Source organism: Panthera uncia (assembly GCF_023721935.1).
Source record: "Panthera uncia isolate 11264 chromosome C1 unlocalized genomic scaffold, Puncia_PCG_1.0 HiC_scaffold_3, whole genome shotgun sequence".
NCBI classification, from domain to species: domain Eukaryota; kingdom Metazoa; phylum Chordata; class Mammalia; order Carnivora; family Felidae; genus Panthera; species Panthera uncia.
The window spans coordinates 2,425,745-2,446,199 of record NW_026057584.1 but is presented as its reverse complement, the minus strand read 5'-3'; the positions used below and the strand labels follow the sequence as shown (position 1 = coordinate 2,446,199).

The following is a 20,455-nucleotide window of genomic DNA, read 5'->3' as shown; positions in this document are numbered from 1 at the left end:
GTGCCGGCCTCGTTCGGCTGGGAGACGGAAAGAACCAGAGCAAACGTCCCCTGACGGGCACCCCCACTTCTGCTCAGAGTGGGGGGTGTGGGCTCAGGCCAGGGAGCTGCGTGAGCGCCACCAGGGGCAGGTGACGTTCTCTGTCCTTTCCTGGGACATCAGGGGGAAGAGGCGAGGTGTCGGCCGGCAAGGCGAGGCCCCTGGGCCAGAGGTGGATGGCTCTGCTTGGCGACCGGGTCCCCGGACTTCTGCTTCCGCCGTCGGGACCTTGGGGGCCACGCTCGCCACACCCGGGGCAGGAGGAAGCTCTGCCTGCTCAGTGTATCCACGGCGGGGAGGATATGGGGGTGCGGGGCCCCATGTCACTGATGAGAAACTGAGGCCAAGGGGACCTAAGGAATCCATCACAGGGCACACAGAGCTTCAAAGCCAGTGAAAAGATCCAACCCGAGCCGCTGGATGGGGGAGCCCCCAACCTGCCCACGCACTGCGGGTGAGGGGAGCTTCCGGCGGCACACTCTTTCCGGGCCCCGAGCACCTGGGGCAGGCCCGGTCTCGGCCCCTCTCCCGGCATGGTGCCCGCTGCTGCCCGTGACCTCCTGCTCCGCGGATGTGAGTGTGGTTAAGCACAGCACCAGGTTCCAGAAGGGGGCCTGGGGGCCAGCCTGGGAGAACCGGCCACCACGCGCTTCTGGCGAGCACGTGGGTTCTCTCTAGGCGAACCCACAACTGTTCTCAGCGACGAGTGAGAGCCACGTACCCCAAACTGAGGAGAAGAGGACCGCAGTGGCACCTTCCTTTCGCCAAGAAAGGAAACCCTGCCCGTGCCTGCAGGGTCCTCGCCTCGGCTCGGCCATCGCCACCGAGGTGCTCGTCGGGGACTCTGGGCTCCAGCTCCAGGCCTGTGGCCTTCGTGGTGCGGTCCTTCCATCTCACACACCTGGACCGTCAGTCAAGCACTACTGAGGGGGCTCCCCACAATTTCTGGCTCTGGATTCAGGGTCTGCTCCCCGCGTGCCACACCGACTCCGCCGGGGCACAGCTCTGACTACCGAGAGGCCCCCAGTCTTCTGTCTTTAGGGTGGGGCGGCGGGGGAGCCGTCCAGCCCCGTCCCCCAAAGCCTCATCACTCGCGTAAAGCTGCTGATGTGACTGCCTCAAAGCGTATCTGTCAAAAATCAACCCAGAGCCTCCGGATAAAACAAGATTTGTGTTTACAAAGAAAAAGCTGTGCCACAAGGGCCTCATTTCCACCAGGCAGGGCGCCCTGGAGTTTCCCACAATGCTCTGCACCCGCGGGCTCCACGCGCCGCGTCTGCGACCAGGGTAGCCGGTGCTCCAGCGCCGGCCACAGCCGGCCCTCACCTCTCGAGGCAAAGCCTCTGGAAGGCACTCCTCTGGCCTTTGCCCTTCCGGCCACCCTCGTGCCCCGGCCACAGCCGCTCTGATCTTTCTTAAAAGCCACTGCCCGCTGAAACCATCACCGCTGGGCAGAGTCCAAGAGAGCCTGAGTCTGAATGCCCTTCTTTTCTGGTGACAGAGCCGCACACACCCTGAGGCGTCTTGCTGACATGTCCTCGCGGGACACAATGAGGTCCTTTCTTGAATACATTTGCTCCTACCCTGGGGCCCCCGGCCGCCCCCGCTGCCCAGGCCCTGCCTAGAGCCGGCGCTGAGGGCCGAACGCTGGCTGGCTTGCTCCGGCAGGACCCTGGGCCCGTGGGCGGGAGCTGCCGTGTCCCGGGCCCACCAGGGGATGCTCCGAGCTGTGACAAAGTGCAGCACGCCACGAGCTAGGCTGTTGTTCACGAGTGAGCTTGAGTGTTAAAGGGCAGCGGTACTTACGTGAGGTTCGCCGCTTTTGGTATGAACCGTCAGGAAGCGCTTAAGGATTATTTTAACACGATGCTCTAATAATAGTTTCAAAAAACCCCAAATACTTAAAAATGAGCTGGGATTCCCTCCGAGTGCGCATCCCAGCCTGGCTCAGCGTCTGGGGGATGTGGGAGGGGCCGGCTGGGAGCCCCGCCCTCAGGCAGCAGCAGACCGGGGCACTGACCTGTTTTTCTGAGCGGGAAATCGTCTTTGGTGTCGTACATTCCCAGGACCGGGTGGTTGTAGGAGGCCGACACCCCGCTCTGGGGCGGGGAGCTCTGGTCGAGGGAGCTGTGCTGTGTTTTCCTGGAGAGAAGAGGCAGAGACAGACGGCCGAGTTAGCCAGGGTGTCACATCAGCCCCGGATCAGCTGGGGCCGCGCATGGAGACCGGCCTCCTGTCGGGGGCCAGACCAAACTCGGGAACCCAGGCCGAGCACGACCTCCGCTGTGGACCCTGGTGCAGGAGGGGTGAGGGCCCGTGCAACCCCCCACCGTCACCCCGTTCCCGCCTGGGGGCTCCCTGCACTGACTGCTCTCTGGCCACCCACCGGGTCACCGCCAGCCACACAGGGCCTGTCCTTGGGGCAGACGGGGGGAGGGGGGGAGAGGGGGGGTTGCGTGTGCACAGAACCAAAGGCGGTTAGAGGTGACTGAGATCTGGGGGTGTGTCTGGAGCTGGTGATGATGAGGTCTGTGGTCCCCAAAGGGACATCCTTTCAGCAGAAAATACCGTCAATTGCACCTCGAGAGGAACCAAAGCCACCCAGTCGGCCACCTACTCTGAGGACGACAGGTCTGGACTAGCAGGCACCCTGTGCCTGGAAGCTGGTCTGTGCAGTTTCCTGCCCCTAGCGACCAGCCAGGCATGACTCAATCCTTAACACGGGGAGACAGGGTCGGGCTCTGGGAGGTGGTGCAGCGGGGCGGGAGCGGGGGTCGGGGCTGGGGAAGCGGTGCCACCGGCCCTCAGCCAGACCATCGGCCAACTGGGGCTTCGGTGGGACGGCCGGCTGGGCCCTGCTGGAAGCATCCACGCGAGGCGTGATGAACTCCGTTGCGTCTTTCAACTGCGTAATCTACTTAATGGCTTGAAGCGATCTGCCAACTTACTTGGCATTTGGTAGCCTGTTTATTTGGATCCACAGCACCGCGTACCCACACAGCTGGCGTTGTCTGAACGGAGACTGTGGGCTCTTAAATGCCTACAGGTGGATGTTTAAATATCTGAGCGCAGACTGGTGCTGCTCACGGAGAATGTGCCGCTCGCAGAGACCCGCCCTGTGAGTGTGGCCCTGCCACGTGGGCCGTGGGGCCCGGCCGGGCTACGTGGCAGCAAAGCGCTCAGAGAGCCCCGGACACGGCCCGCCGGGCGCCTGCCAGCAGCAGCGAGAGCACGGCTCCTTCCTCAGGACGCGCTCGCCTTCCCGGTACCGCGCGGGGGGTCGCCGCCTCGGGCAGGGAGGCTTCCCCTCTGGGGCCGTTCTCTCAGGGTCTCCCGAAAGGTCTGAGGGCAGCACTGTCTCTCTACGGATTCACATCCCCAGAGGGGATCCCCTCGGTCACCTCCAAGTCGCTCAGGGCCAAGCCACGACGTGGGAAAGAACTCGCCTTTTCCTCCGTGAGAAACACGGGAGGACCTGTGTGCGCGTGATGGGGCGGGAGAGCGAAGCCATAGTTACTGACAGGGCGTCACGTAAATGGACGTGACTATAAATACTATCTGGGGTCGCTAGAGACTTCGATCGTAGATCGTTTCCGATGAGGCCAGAAGCTGGAAACGCTATGCTTCAGATCCAGCAGGTTTTCTCTTCCGGTTTGCTGTCTCGAGACGCTGTCAGCATTAAACCTCCTGACTCCCGGTCCAGCCTTCGGAGGAGCCTCGACAGGAGGGTCTGGGCGCAGGCTGCCCCAGTGCCACGGCCGGAGACTTCGAGGGAGTGACTCCCGGCAGCACAGCCCAGCTCCTCGCGCCTGCGGCCCTGGGGTGCCCGCCGCACAGGCCCCCGGGACCCTCCAGGGCAAACCCCCTCCCCCCCCCCACCGTCACACCCTCCTGGGGACCGCGCACGTGTGGGCGCTCCAGGCCCGGGTCCAGTCCCTGGCCGCACGGGCACGGCACACTGACGCGCTCGCACGTTTGTGCTAATCGTTGTGGGTGGAGCGAAGCTAGGGTCAAAGTTCAGTTCCTTCTCCAGGAAGACCCAGTTTTCACCGTCACGACAGCAACTGAACATGACAGTCGCTCCACGATGTCGGCCTCGGGGTGACAAAGCAAGACAGCAGCCAAGTTCCATGCAAACAGCGCTGTCCCCTGGCTGACTTCCCTGAGACCACGCTCTTCCGCACTCCAGCCTGTGTGCCCCAAATCCCTGCGAGGGACCTGAACCCAGAGCAAGCAAGCTTCGTCCAGTCGGGGCCCTACCTCGGGGAGCCCTGCAGGGAGCGGTCCCTGTCAACCCCTTCCGGGACCCTCACCTGCCCTCAACCCTGCGGCCCTTCCCTCAACTCCAAGCTCCCTCCTCAGTCCTCTGTTTCTGTTCCTGCCGGGACCGCCCCCTTCCCTGCAGCCTCCAGGACGGGAGGTGACGTGCTCTCCCAGCCCACAGGCTCTGTCCTGTCACGTGTGAACCCGTCACCGCGGCCTCCACTCCTGCCAGTGGTCTCCCCACCCCAGGATCCCCCCGACTCACGGGGGAGCCTGGCACCGGCCACCCCAATCTTCCGCCACGACTGCGGCCACCATCCGAGCACTCGGACGCGGTCAACCCACGACTCCTGCTTGCCACCACGTGACCTCCTCCAGGCTCACAGTCTTCTGGCCCCTCGCCAGCCTTACCTCCCCAGACCTGGCGCTTCCCCGCCCGCCGACCGCAGCTGCTAAACACTGCAGCCCCACCATCTGAGCCTCCCTCCCGCCAGCAGGCCCAAGAGCCCCTGCCCTCTTGCCGCCTCCACAGGCCTGTGGTCCCGGGTTCCCCCAGCGCCTCCCGGTCTGAGGCCCCCGCCCCCGCTCCCCTTCCTGCCGTCTTCAGCGCAAACCCCGCGGATACCGTCTCACCTGCTCCCCAAACCGCCTTCCGTGGGGCATCAGCCCATAGCCCCCAACCCCAGGGGAGGATGGAGCTTTCCCACAACAAGCACCCCAGCCAGACGTGGGCCCCCGGGGGCCGCTACAAGCGTTTCTAAGGAATCCTCCACGTGGTGGCTCTGGGGCTCACGGTGTCACCCGTGGCTCCTCGGGGACGCTGTTGCCTTTGCTCGTCCGTGTGAGTCGTGTCCCCGGCTGAGCTGCGTGCACGCCAGCAGCATGCTTCGATGAGTGCAGCTTAAGGGACCGAGCAGCGAGCGATGGCTGCACACAGAACGAGGGCGCCGTCTCTGCCTCGGAATCAAAGTACTTTCTGACTGGTCACTGGTGTCACCTGCCAGGTCCTCGGGATCATCTCAGCGGAATGTGGTGGGGTTTTTATTTAGTCCACAGTTATCCGCTGGGAGCTTGAGAATAATACATTTTCCCCCGATGAAACAGAAGGCAATCATATTTTGATTTATGAAAACCACCTATGGATTTTGTGAGAGATGAAATCAGCCCTGAAAACGGGAGAAAACTAGATTTCACAGCAAACAGCCGCAAAGCACCCTTGATCACTGCTTAAGGCCACATAAACCCGCTCCTCCGCTCCAGACGTGGCCTGTGCCGGGGCCAGCTCCCATGTGACGGGCTGGTGCTCAGGGGACATCCCTCTGCGCGCGGGCACTGTCGCGGATTTTCTGCCGCGGTGCGCCAGCCTCTCCAGCTGTTAGCACGAACGAGGCTCTCTTGTGGCCTCTGCCAACCACGTGGGCTCTGCGAAAGGACTCCTCACGTGAACGTGAAAAACAGCACAGATGCCACGGACCTGCCTAGCAGTCAGTGAAACACCGGGTAGAAATCCAGCAGGTGCATACGGACAAGTTAGACCACGGTGCCAGTGAGGTGGCTCCTTTTGTGGCCAAAATACACGGGAGAAGAGTAATGGCCAGGCACCAGCCTCTGTCATGCAGAGACCGGCCCCACTCTGTCCGGGTGACCGTCCCGGCATCTGCCGCTGGACCGCGCCAGCTGTCGCGAGCCCGCTGCCTGCTTGGCGAGTCTCTGCCCACAGCCTCCCCCGCCTCTCAGGGTGAAGACCCGGTACCGCGCCGGCCTACGGGTGATGCCCGGCCACTGGGGCCCCAGACAGGAGGCCCGGGTGCCCGCACCCCTGCACTTACCCGTACCAGTAGCGCGGGTCGCTGGAGATGCAGTGGTTCAGGTTCCGGTGGGCCAGCGCCTTCTTCTTATTGAGGACAAACTCCTGAAGCTTCATCTTCACTTCTGTGCTGGCCACGGCACCTGGCGCGGGAGAAAGCACGGACAGGTGACCGGGGGTGGCGGCCCAGCGGCGTGGACGCGCAGCTCTGTGCTGGGGAGGGAGCAGCGGCTCGGAGCCCGGCCTGCGAGCCGAAATCGACCCGAAATCGGGACGCTGCTGGTGCCACGAAGGCTTCTCAGAGGGAGGGGAAGGACAGGAGAAGGGTTAAGACGGGCTCTTCCTCCCACGAACATTTCGCAGAACCGCGCCCCATCGACCACGGAGAAGTAACCAGCAGACGGACTCACTGACACCTAACACGGATCGGCTGCCGGGGGGCACTTTCGGACCCTCATGTGAAAGCACGTGGCGAACGGGCGCGGGCAGCACGCGGCTCCGTCCCCGCTACGGCACACGCGGTCGAGCCCCGGAGGTTGTGTGCACGCACAGCGGACCACCGCCACCAGCGGACGGGAGCAGGTGCGCCATGACGCGCGTGTCCGCGGCGGCCTCGCGCCCGAGGGAAGGCGGCTTTCTGCTCCTGGGCCGCTTCCCCGGGGCCCGTGTGGGCAGCCCGCACGCGGGCAGCGCCTGCGCCTCGTGGGGTTCTCGGGGGCTGGCTGTTCACAGCCCCGGGGACAGAAAGCTGCACATCGGAGAGACAGACGTGCGCACACAGATCAAAGTCCAAAGCCACCACCCTGACGCAAGACCTGCCCCGTCCGATCCGTTCTCAGCGCCCCGTGCAGCACCGCCTGCCTTCCCCTTGCAAGTGGCGTCAATGCTTCCCGTTATTGTCTAGAATCCCAGCGGTGCTTTCTTAATAGTAACGTTTATTTACTCATTTACTTGAGGGGGGAAGAGAGGGAGGGGGCGTGGGAGGGGGCGTGGGCAGAGGGAGAGAGCGAATTTTAAGCAGGCTCCGCGCTCGGCCTGGAGCCGACCCGGGGCTCCAGCTGAGACGCCGTGAGGTCTTGACCCGGGCTGACATCAAGAGTCAGACGCTTAACCTACCGAACTGCCCAGGAGCCCCTCAAAGCACCTTCTAATTGCTTCCCAAAATGCGTCCGTACATTGACCACCACGAGCCAACCGTGGCCATGCATCAGAGGCAGGCACCTTGTACCTTCGGGAGCACTTGGGATCACCACGTGACCCTGGTCTGCATCAGTACTCGGGATCACCACGTGGCCCAGTCTCTCTGCCAGTACTCAGGACCACCACGTGACCCTGTCTCTATTACTACTTGGGATCATCATCTGACCACGTCCTTATCAGCTCTCAGGATCACCACGTGACCCCGTCTCTATCAGTACTTGGGATCACCACGCGACTTACGTGTGTGCACGCACACGCATGTGCCTCCAGTTCCTGGCACCGAGCTCCTAAAACCCTTGTGAACTCCTAAGTGATCAGAACACTAGGGCCATCTCTTGTCCTGATGCAGTGACCCTGGCTGGACTCTCGGATGGCTCCTGGAGGGGCTGGTCACCAAAAGACCAAGCCATGATTAGAAGCTTGGAATCCTCAGCCCCATTGGATTGGGCGGAGAGGGGCTGGAAATAGAGTTAATAACTGCTCACCAGGAAGCCTCCATATAAAGTCCCAGTATGGGGCGCAGAGGGTGTCCACACTGGGAAGCACACGCACGTACTGAGAGGGCGACGCGCCCCAGCTCCACAGGGACAGAGACTCCCGCGCCCGGGACCTGCCCGTATCTCGTCCTACGTGCTGCTTCTTCTGGCTGCTCATCTCTGTCCTCTGCCACATCCTTTACTAAACTGAGGAATGTAAGGAGCCTCCCCCTGGGTGCTGTGAGCTGGCCGGCAAGTTCAACAAGCAAGGAGGGGGCTGTGGGAACCTCTGAGGACCTACAGCGGCTGGTCAGATGCTCGGGTGACAGTCTGGATCGGCAACCGGCGTCTGCCGGGGGGACTTGTGGGACCGAGCCCTCAGCTGAGCAGTGTCCAAACGGACAGACTGCAGGACAGCCGGGGGTGACGGAGCGCTGTGTCGTGGGCAATCCCACCAGCGTCGCGTTCCGGGTCCATGTGGGTCTACGTAAAGGGCAAACGCAGGAGGAAAGAACTGGGTTCCTCCCAACAGAGGAAGGAAATACTGGTTGTTTCCCAAATTTGATATTCAAATGCTTGTTTGCACGTAATCTGCTCTGGTCTCCCCATTTCCCGGAAGCTTTGAAATTGATCTTCCTTTCGCTGGTTTGGTAAATAAGTTTTATTTTATCTTTGTTTCCCCGGTGTTGGGCTTTCATTCATTTATGTGCTCGCTGTTGTTATGTGTTCACGGTTCTTTCTGATGCGTGTGAAGTGGACTTTGGTGTATGTGACTCTATAGGTATTTTGACAGATTGCTCGTGAATTGTTAGTATCATCAGAGAAGCCGTCTGTCTTGCCACTGTTACCATCCGCACACTGAATTCTGTCCGGCTGTACGTGTGTCTGCCGTGCTCCAGGGCAGCGTCCCCCCGCAGTTAGGTCACAGTGGGCCTTGCGTGTGTCGTGGACGACAGTCAGCCAGCACAGACCCCGGGGAACGGGGTCCGAATTAGATCATCCAGGGAAACACAGGTTCACTAAACCGACCCCAAACCACCTTCAGAAGCTCCCGTCACGACACACGGACTTGTGTCTTGGGCCTTCCCAGGCTCTGGGGAGACGGCCCCAGGGGCACGTGAGAAGAGAAGCCTGCCAGAGCTCTCTACGTGCCGGGTGCCAGCCAGCGGGCACGGTGTCCCGGCGACACTCGTGAGGAGGGCACGCGGGACGACTAACGCTAACAGGTCGGGCCGTGGGGGGTGACCAAAGGCACAAAGTCACACCTGCTTCCGGGCAGCGTGGCTCAGTCCCCCGAAATGTAGCCAGTGTCAGAGGGAACACAGATTCTGAACGTGCAGAGCCCGTGTTTCCCGTCTGCAAGTGGACGTGTCAGAAGATCGCACGTGCAGACACAGAGACCTGCCTACAACGTGCCCGGGCATCCAGTCACCTGGCGTTCGTGACAGCGCAGGGGCACCAGGAGGATGGCAGAACATATGCCAAGGGCTAACCGTGACCGTACACGGCGGGCCTGGCAACCAGGAGTGAGACGAAGGACAGGGGACGCAGAGGGTCGCTGACGAAGGGGAAATGCGAATTGGCCAATAAATGTGCGAGATACGCGCAACCTGCGGAGATGGAAGAAACCACAGTGAAACGAGGACTTTGGTTGTTCCCTCTCGGGCTGCTGGCCGCGCAGGGAGGATCAGACTACCTGCTGAGGAGGAGAGGGAGGAGGGGGAGCAGGAAGACCCAGACGAAGAGCAGATGGCCTCCCGGTCCTGCAAAACTGCTTCCGGAAGAGTGGACCACGCAAAGTAGCAGAAAGCAGCGGACACTCTCGGTGGGCCGGGCAAGGCCGTTCCCGAAAGTTTCCCAGCAAACCCAAACTGTGCGTTAGCTCGCCGGATCTTCCCCAGAACCACCGGCCCGGTGGCTCCACTTGCCCTCCACGGGGTGGGGGGATGCTTATGACTCTCCTGAGGGCCCTCTGGGGACAAGCTGGCCCCGAGGACCAGGTTTAGGCGGCCTCTGACTCTCCCTGCTTCGACCACAGCCCTGGCTGATGTCTCGGGCTCCAGAACTCAAAGGAGGGAAAAGAACAAACGCCCCACCGCGGCAGGGAGTGCACGCGACAAATCCCAGCGACAGGCAAGCACAGCGGGACGTGGCGAAGGAGAGCGGCCCCTCCTGGAGGAGACCCTGGCCTTGTTGCTGGCCGGGGCTGTGGCACCTGCCAGCCACCGGCAGGGCCTTGTGCCCTGAGCTGCCTGCTGTGTCCTCACGGCAGGACATACGTCTGCGGGACTGACATGGGGTCCCTCGGCCAGCTCGGGCCGGGACAGGGCACCTTACCAGGCTCTCGTGGAACCAAATCAGGACCAGCCCACCTCCCCGAGCTCAGGAAGGTTCCGACATAAATACACCACACGAATGCCGCAGCACCTCCCGGGCACGTCAGGCCGAGTCCACATCCCAAGAGGGGGCAGACGGTGACCTGGTCAGAAGGGTGGACCCTCCCTGGCCCTTCCCAGGCCACCTGTGGCTGGAGGCTGACGCACCAGGCCCTTCCTCACAGGGGCGGTGGGCACGACTCACACCCATACACACGCGGGGCCCGCGGCAGACGCCGGGCCACAGGTGTGTGACGCTGGGCCACAGAGGGACCGTCTTCTCTTCTTGGCACTTTACACGAAGACGATTCCAAACGGAGCTGTCATCCTTCCAGTCATTGACCCATCTCTCAACAGATTCTGCCACCTTGACTTTTTATCTGCAGGTTGTTTGTCCTGGTCACGTATGTTGAAATCTTTTCATTCTGTGTCCTCAATTCCAATCCAACATGCATCGCAAAACGCTTCTTTTGACACTTATAAAATACTTGAGTACAATTTTTTTTCTTCTCTCTTTTTTTAATTTTAATTTTAGTTAGTTTACGTAGTGTCATGTTAGTTTCATGTGTACAATATAGCGATTCCACACTTCCATACGTACTCTGTGCTCCTCCGGCTTCCTCTTCTTTATTTACTTACTCATCTATTTAGTTTGAGAGAGAGAGAGACAGAGAGAGACAGAGTGAGCGAGCACAGGTGGGGAGAGGGGCAGAGGAAGAGAGAATCTTAAGAGAGAATCTTAATCCAACCTCAGTGCAGAGCCGGATGCAGAGCTCGATCCCACAACCCTGGGATCACGATTTGAGCCGAAATCAAGAGTCAGGTGCTCGACTGACTGAGCCACCCAGGCGCCCCTAGATTCGTCCACTTTAAACCAAAATTATAGAGTCAATAAAACACATTCGATAAACAAACACCAAATGTCTTTCATTTTTACTTAAAAAAAATTTAATTCCTCTTGGTTATCACACATCCATCCGACAGGGTTTCCAGAGACGTAATTATGCGCCAGGGTCTGATCTGGCCAATGGGGATAAAGATGTAAATAAAATACAAGAGATGAAGTCCCCTCCCCACAGGGAAGGGGACCTAAGGACCAGGCGATTGGCTCCTTCTTCTCACGCCCTGCTGGGCTCTGAGGAAGCTCCCCTTCGCGCACGTGGGATAGAGAATCACCTTCTAGACCAGGTGCTGGGTCTTTTAACTCCAGCCTCTTGAGCCCCTTTTTTTTTTCCTTTTTAAAATAAAGTGAACGACTTTGCCTCAAACGATGGCACGTTTTCCCCACCCGGGCTGTGCTTGTAAATAACAATGAAAAGAAGCGTAGCTGTGTAGCTGTATTCGTCCCAGACTGCCCAGAGAACAAAGACTTGCCTTCGATTGATTCTCCCTTTGAATTTGTGTTAAAAGACGGTATGTCTTAGATTCTTAAATGTAGTTAATCTAAGTAAAAGTTCCCTGTCGAAAGATTATGTGTTCACGCTGAACGAGATGAAAACTGCCACAAGTTCCAAGAATACACTGTTCCTTAGAGCTAACAGCATTGACTGCTATCAATAAGCAAAAAACTGCAGAATGATTTAAATTCAAAGTACGGTAAATGTTTATCAATGTAACAAAACTTTAATTAAATATTCAATAGGAAATTCCCTTTTAAAAAAACCCCAAGAAACTAAACAGATGCCTTGCCCTGCATTTTCAAATGCTGACAAACGGGAGACGCCCCAGGCCATTTGCATTTCCCCACAAACGCCCTTTAAGCTGGTGGGAACAAGGCTCTCCTTCATAGGTGCAGGGCTGCCCCCAGTGGCGTGGGGCACGGGGGCCTGCCAGGCCTGCCTTCTCACAAGACCACACTCAGGGCTGCAAAGCCTACACAAGCGAGCCAAATACCCACACTGTACACAGTTTATTATTAATAATAAAACCTGACCACCCAAATCCACAAATTGAAAACCACCAGGGCTGCTGTGAGTGACGAGAGAGGAGGGAAGCAGAGAACATTCCAACGCTCCAGTGGGGGGGGGGGGGGGGGGGGATTTAGGAGGTAGAGAAGAAATTGTTTTTGACTTGTAAACAGATCTAAAATGTTTTCCGAAGGCAAATCTTTTCGCATTTTGTGAGGCTTAAGATGTTATTTATATTGGAAGCTTCTGGTAAACTACTAGGAACCAATTGAGCTGCTTTTTAGCAAAATCTGAAAACCTGGATTTGTTGGTTCGTTGTGGCATACATCAACTAGCTGATGCTTACAGTTTTAACGTTCATCCTTTGATGAACAACAATTACCCTCCTCGAAAGCAAAACATAAGTCGGATGTACCAGTGAGGCCAAAGCAAAGCCTGAGAGAGGAGAAAGGAGCAGGCCCCGAGGCAGAGGCCACTGTGTGCGTGCGGCCCCACCAAGCACACCTGGGCCCCGAGGAGAAGGGCTCCTATATGCGCCAGGTGCTGTCATGTACAGGGAGGCTCTCCACATAGAAGGCGGCCCCCAACGACAGGCCATGGAGCCCCTACGGCAGATCCCTAACACACAGCAAGCGGACTCACCTAGACTCACGGTCCAACCCCAACTGCAGTGACCCGTGAGCATGGCCGCCTCGCCTGCCCCATCAGCCCACCACAGATACGAGTCTGCCCTCAAAGACCAAGGGCATATGTTGCCAACCCAAATCTGCAATTTATCTTCTCCTGACGGCTTCCTGTCCTCATGCCTGGAGTCTCCATCATGGGCCATCGCGGACCCCATAAGCCATCGTCTTACCCGAATGGTGTGATGTAATGAGGTGTACCATTCAGCTTTAGGAATTACCTTAAAATACTGGTACAAAAATCAGATCTCACATGTAGTAAAAACTCTTCTGACATGCTCTCTACATTGAAACTCAACCAGACCATTATAATAAAAACACATTAAAGTATATGATTTCAGAAGCAAAATACGCCGTTAGTAACTAACGATCATAAAAGTTGTTACTTTTATGTATAAAACCAATTATTAAGAACTTAAAAATAGTTAAGTGGAGAGACAAACTGAACACAAAAGTGATACACTAGCTGCATATTTTAGGAAAAAACCAACAGCCTTTTGGAAAGCGAATATTTATAAAAATGTATATAGAACACAGGTGGGAACGTGTCCTGAACCCAGTGTAGAGAAGACTGATCAGGACGCTGGAGCAGCGGGAGCCTGTGCTGTTTAAAAGGCGCCATGAGGCAGAGCAGACAGAGCAGAGCACAGGACGGCATGTGGGACACACCACACCAAGGGAGAGCTCGGTGTGGGGATGTCAAGGGAACTACCCAAGTCGAGGAAAAGGGCGAGAACCCACCACAAAAATGAGAAAGACACTTGAACAGGCACTTCTCCCAGGAAAGGAATATACCCCTCTGACAGGAGACATGAAAACGCACCGAGTCTCACCGGTGATCAGACTGTGAGGCTGAAGCCACAGGGGCGACCGCTCGCAGCCAGACTCAGACTGTTGATGGCAACCAGGGTTGGTGGGGAAGCAGACACGGGAGCTGCCCTACAAGGCTGGAGGAGGCCAGGCCTCACGCAGGAAAGGGGGGAGGGGGGGCACGTGCATACCTCGCACTTACCTGTCCGCACAAGGAAACGTGCCCAGGGACATACGTGCCAGCACTGTCTCTAACAGTGCGGGTCAGCAAACACCCAGATACCTACCAACCACAGGCTGGACGAATGTGGTGGGACGCAGGCAGCAGCCTGAATCAGTGATCTCCCGCCACACAGGACAGCAAGGACGGACTCCATGAGTGTGATGGTGAGTGACAGAGGCAAAACACGAAATCCTGCGGATTCATGAAGCCACTGACATCAACTTCAAAAGCAGGCAAACCTGCCCTCCGTGTTAGGTGCCAGGGAGGAGTTACTCTGTGGAGGAGGGAGGGGCCCGGATGTGGTTCCCGTCCTGATCCAGATGCTTTGCTGGGAGGTGAGCCTGGGAACAGGGTGTGTGCCTTTTGTATGTATATCGCACCCCAGGACAAAAGATCCTTAAATAATTTCAAATAAGAGACTTCACAAGAATCTTTTAATGCGTCTCGTGCTGTCGTGCGTAGGTAGATTAAAGTCCACACGACGGACTGTTACGATGGTTTGTCTGGATGACTGACCATTTTCAGTAGCTGAAGACACTGGTTTTGTGAGGTTTATGTGTGTTCCTGAAGTGTGTGAAGACTAGTATTTTTACTCACGAGCACCGGAAGAGTCAATCACCCTAGAGTCACCACACCAAAACCCGATACAGGAGACAAATGCACACCTTGACTACATCATCACCAGGGAGCAAACAGGCTCGACTCGGCACGGATGTCTCGGGTGGACACAAACCGAGCCTGCGAATACGTCACCCACCGACTCTGCCTTCTAGGTCCCGGGCGCGTCACTGGAAGCAAGTTGCCCAAAGAAAGGGGCACGGACGCACGTGAGGGTCGTGCCCCTTCAGCCACAGTCCCGTGTGTGAGACCCACGAGGCTTCCCAAACATGGGTCCCTCACAGCGCCCGCCGGACGTGCTTTCCACCCCCAGTCTGGCAGGCAGCAGGGGGCCGTGGCTCCTCCCCAAGGGACACGAGGGAAGCCCCCCTAATCTCCCAAAGGGGACCAGCACACGGCATCACCCCCTGGCTAGGATCGAGCCTGGGCCCCTCCTAGGAGGCGACCCTGGTCCTCTGACATGCAAGCACAGGAGGGAACGTTAGGGCCCGAGAGCACGTGTCGGCACCCGCATCCCCGCTCGGCCCCCGGTGTAGCCCACAAGCTGGGCCTGGCTCCGAGGCGCTCCCACAATGCCCGTAAGAGGGAAGAACTTTGAGACATTTAGGACGGAACCGAACTCACAGTGGAGAGCCGCTCCCCACCTGCCCAGTGCGCTGCAGGACGCTCTCGGCGACCCGGACGAGGTGCTGCGGCATGGACACGGACGACACCGGCTCCTGCTTGGGCCGCTGCCGCCAGGCCCGGGAGCACGGCAGCCACGGGAAGAGCCACGTCGGGGAGGCCCCGGCGCCCGCCCGGCGTCCCCCCACCCCGCACACTCACTCTCTTTGCCTTTCTCCTTGTTCTTGAGCTGCTGCAGCTTCTGCTCCCGGTGCTGCTTCTCCAGCTCCTGCTCCTGGCGGTGCCTCTCCAGCTTCCGCTGGTGTTCCAGAAGCTCCTGCTGGTGCTTCATGGCCAGCAGCTCCTGCTGTTGCTGCGAGCAGGGAAGGAGGAGACAAAGACAGTCAGAGCCTCGCTCCCAGATGGGACAAGACACACACACACACACACACACACACACACACACACACACGAAGACCGGCCAAGGGCCACAGGTCTCCACGCCGTGTCTCCCGGAGCCAGGCTGTCCTCTGGACGGCCAGCACCCCTAACCGGGGGGGGGGGGGTGGGCCTTGGCTCGGCCCGGTCCACACAGCAAGCGTGGCTGCCGGAAGCCCCGGATGCCAGCTGACTTTCTACGTGTTAGAAATTATGAAAATAAACGCCCCTGAGCTGCCGGGAGGAAAGAGGCGGCTTGGGTGATGTCGCAAGCCGGGAACGGTGCTTTGAGAATGGCACAGCGGAGGGCGACGCGGAACGGCCGCCCTGGCAGACCACTGGCACCTCCTCGAGTCAGGTGCGTGTCCGCCCAGACCCCGGCCGGCAGGTCCCGGGCTAGCCCGAGCCCCAGAGACACGTCCGCGCCAGGCCTGTGCGACTAGCGCTTGGCGGCCTGCTCCCAACACCCGGGCTGGACACGCTCCGACGGCCCTCAGAGCCCAACACGCGGGCCAACTGTGCGCGCCCGTCGCTGGAGATCCACCCGGCGAGGAGGCAGAACGAGGCAGCGATCCATGAGAAACACAGATGGGCCGGAACAAGCCTCACGACTGTGCAGGTGCCGACGGGCTCGTGGGGAAAGGGTCGGCCCTCAGATTCCACGGATGTGAGGTGGTGGCCGGGGACGCCCCGGGACACGGCGGCAAAGCCCAGGGTTGCGTCCGCGCTAGGCCTGAATCGCTTCGAGTACGCGCCCTCTTTTCTTGTCATCGTCCGTCCTGTTTCTGTGGCCCCTCCTGGGCGGGTGGCCATCCTGCTCTGGTGTGGGACAGGGGTGGGGGCAGCCCCGGAACTTTCTAGCAAGGAAATCTGGCACAAGTGTCCACATCTGAGCCATCAAATGTCTTTCCCACAGAGGCCGCAGGGAACGGGGAGCAGTGCCACCACTAGGACCCTCGACTGGCTTCCCGGGCCCCGTTCCCACCATGCTGTCGCCAGAGTAGGGAAATCACCCGGTTTCTGTCACCAACTAGAGCACGTAAATTAAGAAATTAAGAAAACAGGATTTCAGGTTGCTTAGAGCCCTTCTCTATAAAGACGCGAGATGTCACCCGTCACGTCTGTGACTCTTCCGAGGTGCAAATCACGTTATAGCAAAAATGTTAAAGAAAAAGAACGGCAGTTACAGACATTCGTAACATGAAAATCCACACTCCCTCTCTGAATAAAGCCTGCAGCCCAGGAGGGGGAGTGCCGTGCCGGCCAATGACGAGGACGTTCCGCAGAGCTTCGGAAGCAGCTGGCAACAGTTCACGAGGACAGGAACCAACTACCGGCGGGTATGTGGGGAACGCGCGTGCAGAAGCAGGTGCAGGATGCCAGGCCCATGTGCGCGGCCCAAGGGGCAAGGTGCCGGGCCACACCTTCCCACACGGCCGGCCCCGTGCCAGCCTTCATGAGACACACCCCACGGCGGCCCTGCCCGGGGAGGCGGCCTGATGGCAGAGCCCCACGGGACTGAGCCAGGGCGCGGCTCGCCAGAGGGTCACACACACACACACAGAGCCTCCAGCGATCAGGTGGCGTTTCTCACTGCAGGGGACCCACAGCCCCGGTCCACAGTGGCCAGCTCCTACCTTCCACAGTGGGGAAGGGGACCCCTTTGCAGCCAGGGGCACCGGGGTGGACCAGCAGAGGGAGGTGTGAGGTGTGGCTGGGCCTCGAACCAGGAGGGCGGAGGAGGGGCGGGGCGTCCAGACCCCACAGGGCGCGCACCTCCCTGCTGCTCCTGGGACTCACGCAGGCCCGGTGTGAGGCGGAAGGGAACTGACGCGGCAGCTGTGAGGGGAGGGCCACGCGGAAGGGGCCACGAGGAGGGGGCCCCGCTCGGTGCCCACCCGTGGGGCCCACGGACACTGACGGGCACTTTGCAGAGCCTCCCTGTGGAAAAAGTTACAATGCAACCATCTTCCGTGGAGACAGCGAAACTATCAGAAATAAGCACCTTCCCAGCCCTTGCTGCCAGAGGACTTCTGGGGCGGGGGGGGGGCACCAGCCGGGCGGTCAGGGGACAGTGCGGAGCACAGACGTCCGGCCTCGGACCCGATCCCCCGCCCCCCTCCACGCTCCTCCACACGCCCCAGGAAGGTCTTTCCGCTGGTGTAGCGCCTGCTGACCCGTTCGGATTCGGATGCGGATTCGAGAACCTGCGCGAGGGCCGCACGGCTGCGGGCACAGGTGAACGCCCTCCCCGGGCTGCAGCCGTGCGGCTCCCGTGTGTCCGCAAGTAAGCAGCCCGCAGCCCGGGGGGCGTCCTGGTGCCGCTCAGGCCGGGAAACCAGCGCGGTGGTCTGGTGAACGACGGGTCTTAGAATCGAGGGGCCCCCTCTCCGGGTATCACCCCCGCCCTCAAGCTGCCCTCGTACAGCCCTGGGTTCCCTTTCAACTGCTCTGTGTTCATTTGATGCGCAAATGAGGAAGGGGCAGAAAGTCACTTAATATAGTCTCAAAATATTTACTTTGCAGCCAGAACCCAGAAGGAGAGCGAGATCTTTCAACTGTCGTTACAAAAACACGGAAACAGCCGCACACAGTGGTGATTAAAATTCACAGGGAGACCGAACTCCCAGGAAGCAACACTGCCCTGGGGTTTTCAGGAGGAGCCATTAACAGACACGCGCTGGGTTCCCTACGAATGCCACCCCCCCCCCCCCCGCCACACTACAGGGTCTCCGCCCCGCTTGCGTCCGTCTACAGGTGTTCATTCTGTGTCCCGGGTCAGGCGGAAGGCGGTGACCCGCGTGCCAAGGCCCCTCCAAAAAAGGCGCCGAGAACGAACCAGGCTGGGACACTCCCCACCCACCCCCCAGCGTCACCACACGGTTCAGGCTTGCCTCCGGAGTCCCGGACGGAGTAACCCTCTGTGCTCCCGGCTTCTGGAAAGTGAGGACGGTGGACAAGGTGCGGAACACCCGCTTCACTTTCCCGAGCTGGCTCCCCGCTCTGCGCAGACGGGGCTCCCCGTGCCGTGCGGCCACTCTGCGCCTGCCCGCGGTCAGGCCCTGACGGGAGGCTGCGAGCCGTCCCTCCCTGGGGAAGAACAGCGGTGCAGCAGGAAGGCGGCTTATGGCCATGAAAAATAGGACTTGGAAAAACGCCGAGTTTTATGCCACGTAAAATCCACACGCGTATTTGCCACTGGTGGAGAAGGTGGGGTTTTTTTGTTTGTTTTTTGCGTTTTTTGTAGATTGAAACTCTTCTGAGCAATTTAAAGATATCTACTACCTAATTTTTCTAAGGGAAACACCCCGATAATAACAGATACCATTACTCCAATCAGAGTTTAACACCGAATTTATGTGTGAGCCAACGCTGAGTGTGGGGTAAGATACTAGATCTCTAGGGTTCAGTTTTCTTCGACTCTGATTTTGGAGTTTAATTACCAACGTTGAAGTGCAAACCCAGGCGCCAGGCTGAAGGACAGAAGTGGGCCAGGCACTCAAGCACCATCCCTGCTGAGGGGCGAGCGCTCCCCGGGCCCCAGCGAGCGAGCTCCCGACACGGTCAGAGCGCCTATCTCCAGGCCAGGTCACGCGCTGCAGCAGCCAGGCTCGATGGAACCACATCATACCCCCTCTTGTCATTAACACGGGGACTGCTCACAGTGCGGGTCAAACCCCAATCTCTCGGGCCCCCAGGTTCTGCAAAATACTTAATGCCGAGGCCGCGCCGTCTAAGCAGCCAAGTTCCCTGGGGCCTGAAGTGCCCTGTGCCACAGGTGCTTCCCAGAGAAGGTGGGGCAGGTCCGGGCTTTCCACACATAGGCGAGACCCAAGGGCCACTCGTGCACCAGCGTGGGCCACAGTCTCCAGGACCACAGCTCACCCAGGACCCCCCCACATACCAGGACCCCCAGAACGAACAGTGGGCTTCTTTTTGAGGTCAAGGATAGCCTCCTGATTAAAAAAATTTTTTTAATGTTTATTTATTTTTGAGAGAGACAGAGACAGAATGCGAGTGAGTTAGGGGCAGAGAGAGAGGGACACACAGAAGCAGAAGCAGGCTCCAGGCTCTGAGCTGTCAGCACAGAGCCCGACACGGGGCTCGAACTCTCGAGCTGTGAGATCAGGACCTGAGCTGAAGTCGGATGCTCAACCGACTGAGCCCCCCAGGCGCCCCTAGCCTCCTGATTTTAAACGTACTGTAGACTCAGGCAGCAAATGTGAAAGTTAAAACAGTAAGGAAACTGCCCCAACCCTCCCTCTCAGAAGATACGGACTGGATGTCCCGGGGGTCCTTCAGGCCAATCACACGGCGAAATCCTGGCTTCAAACAAAAACCAACCAACCAGGAGCATTCTCCCATCTCCCTGAGGCTAACTGGCCTCAACAGAAATATTCTTAAATTGGACTTTTATTAGCCACTAAGGGTCCAACGTGCTTTGTGCAAGGCGGCCCCATCAGTATGCCAGGCCCACGGCGAAGGTAGGGGGGACATGCGGGGACCCACCAGCCAGCCTCAGCCCCGCGTCTGCTCCCGGGGCTCTTTTCATGGCGCTCAGCACGACCCCAAGCACAGGTGACAGTTGCTTCCCCTTCTGTTTCTCTTCCTCCTTTGCCGGTGGCCCAGGCTGGTGATGTGCCCCAAACACAGGACAACCGGGCCAGCAGGAGAGGGAGGAAGGAAGAGGGACCAGGTTCCACGCACGGACGGCTGGTGCCCGGGGCCGGGACTCAGGTGGGCACGTCCACACCGAGCACACGAGGCTGGCCTGGGCCTGCTCTTTGCCCTGAGCGAGTCCCTTGGACCTTCCTCAGGGACAGATGCTTTCAAAAGTAAGGGGACAGGGAGGGTGCAGGCCTGTGGGCGCCTCTCCCCAGCGCCCCCTGCAGGAAGCCTGCCCCTCCCCACGGCCTGGTACCTGCCAGCACTTAACAGGAGGACAGACAGACGGACACGAGTAAGTGCTTTGCCACCTACTTCCCAGTATAACTTAGAACAGGCTAAACTGAA

General features: G+C 59.2%; 1 protein-coding gene across 5 annotated transcripts in view; it reads right to left on the bottom strand.

Moving 5' to 3' along the window:
* HDAC4 (histone deacetylase 4) overlaps nucleotides 1–20,455 on the bottom strand; it is a 250,122-nt gene that overhangs the window by 79,792 nt on the left and 149,875 nt on the right. For all 5 annotated transcript variants that reach the window (XM_049614549.1, XM_049614550.1, XM_049614551.1 and 2 more), the window contains exons 4-6: nucleotides 15,227–15,377; nucleotides 6,132–6,252; nucleotides 2,060–2,181 (exon numbers count right to left, since the gene is read on the bottom strand). In XM_049614549.1, the coding sequence (XP_049470506.1) occupies nucleotides 2,060–2,181; nucleotides 6,132–6,252; nucleotides 15,227–15,377 (394 nt within the window). The remainder of the gene's footprint in view (nucleotides 1–2,059; nucleotides 2,182–6,131; nucleotides 6,253–15,226; nucleotides 15,378–20,455) is intronic.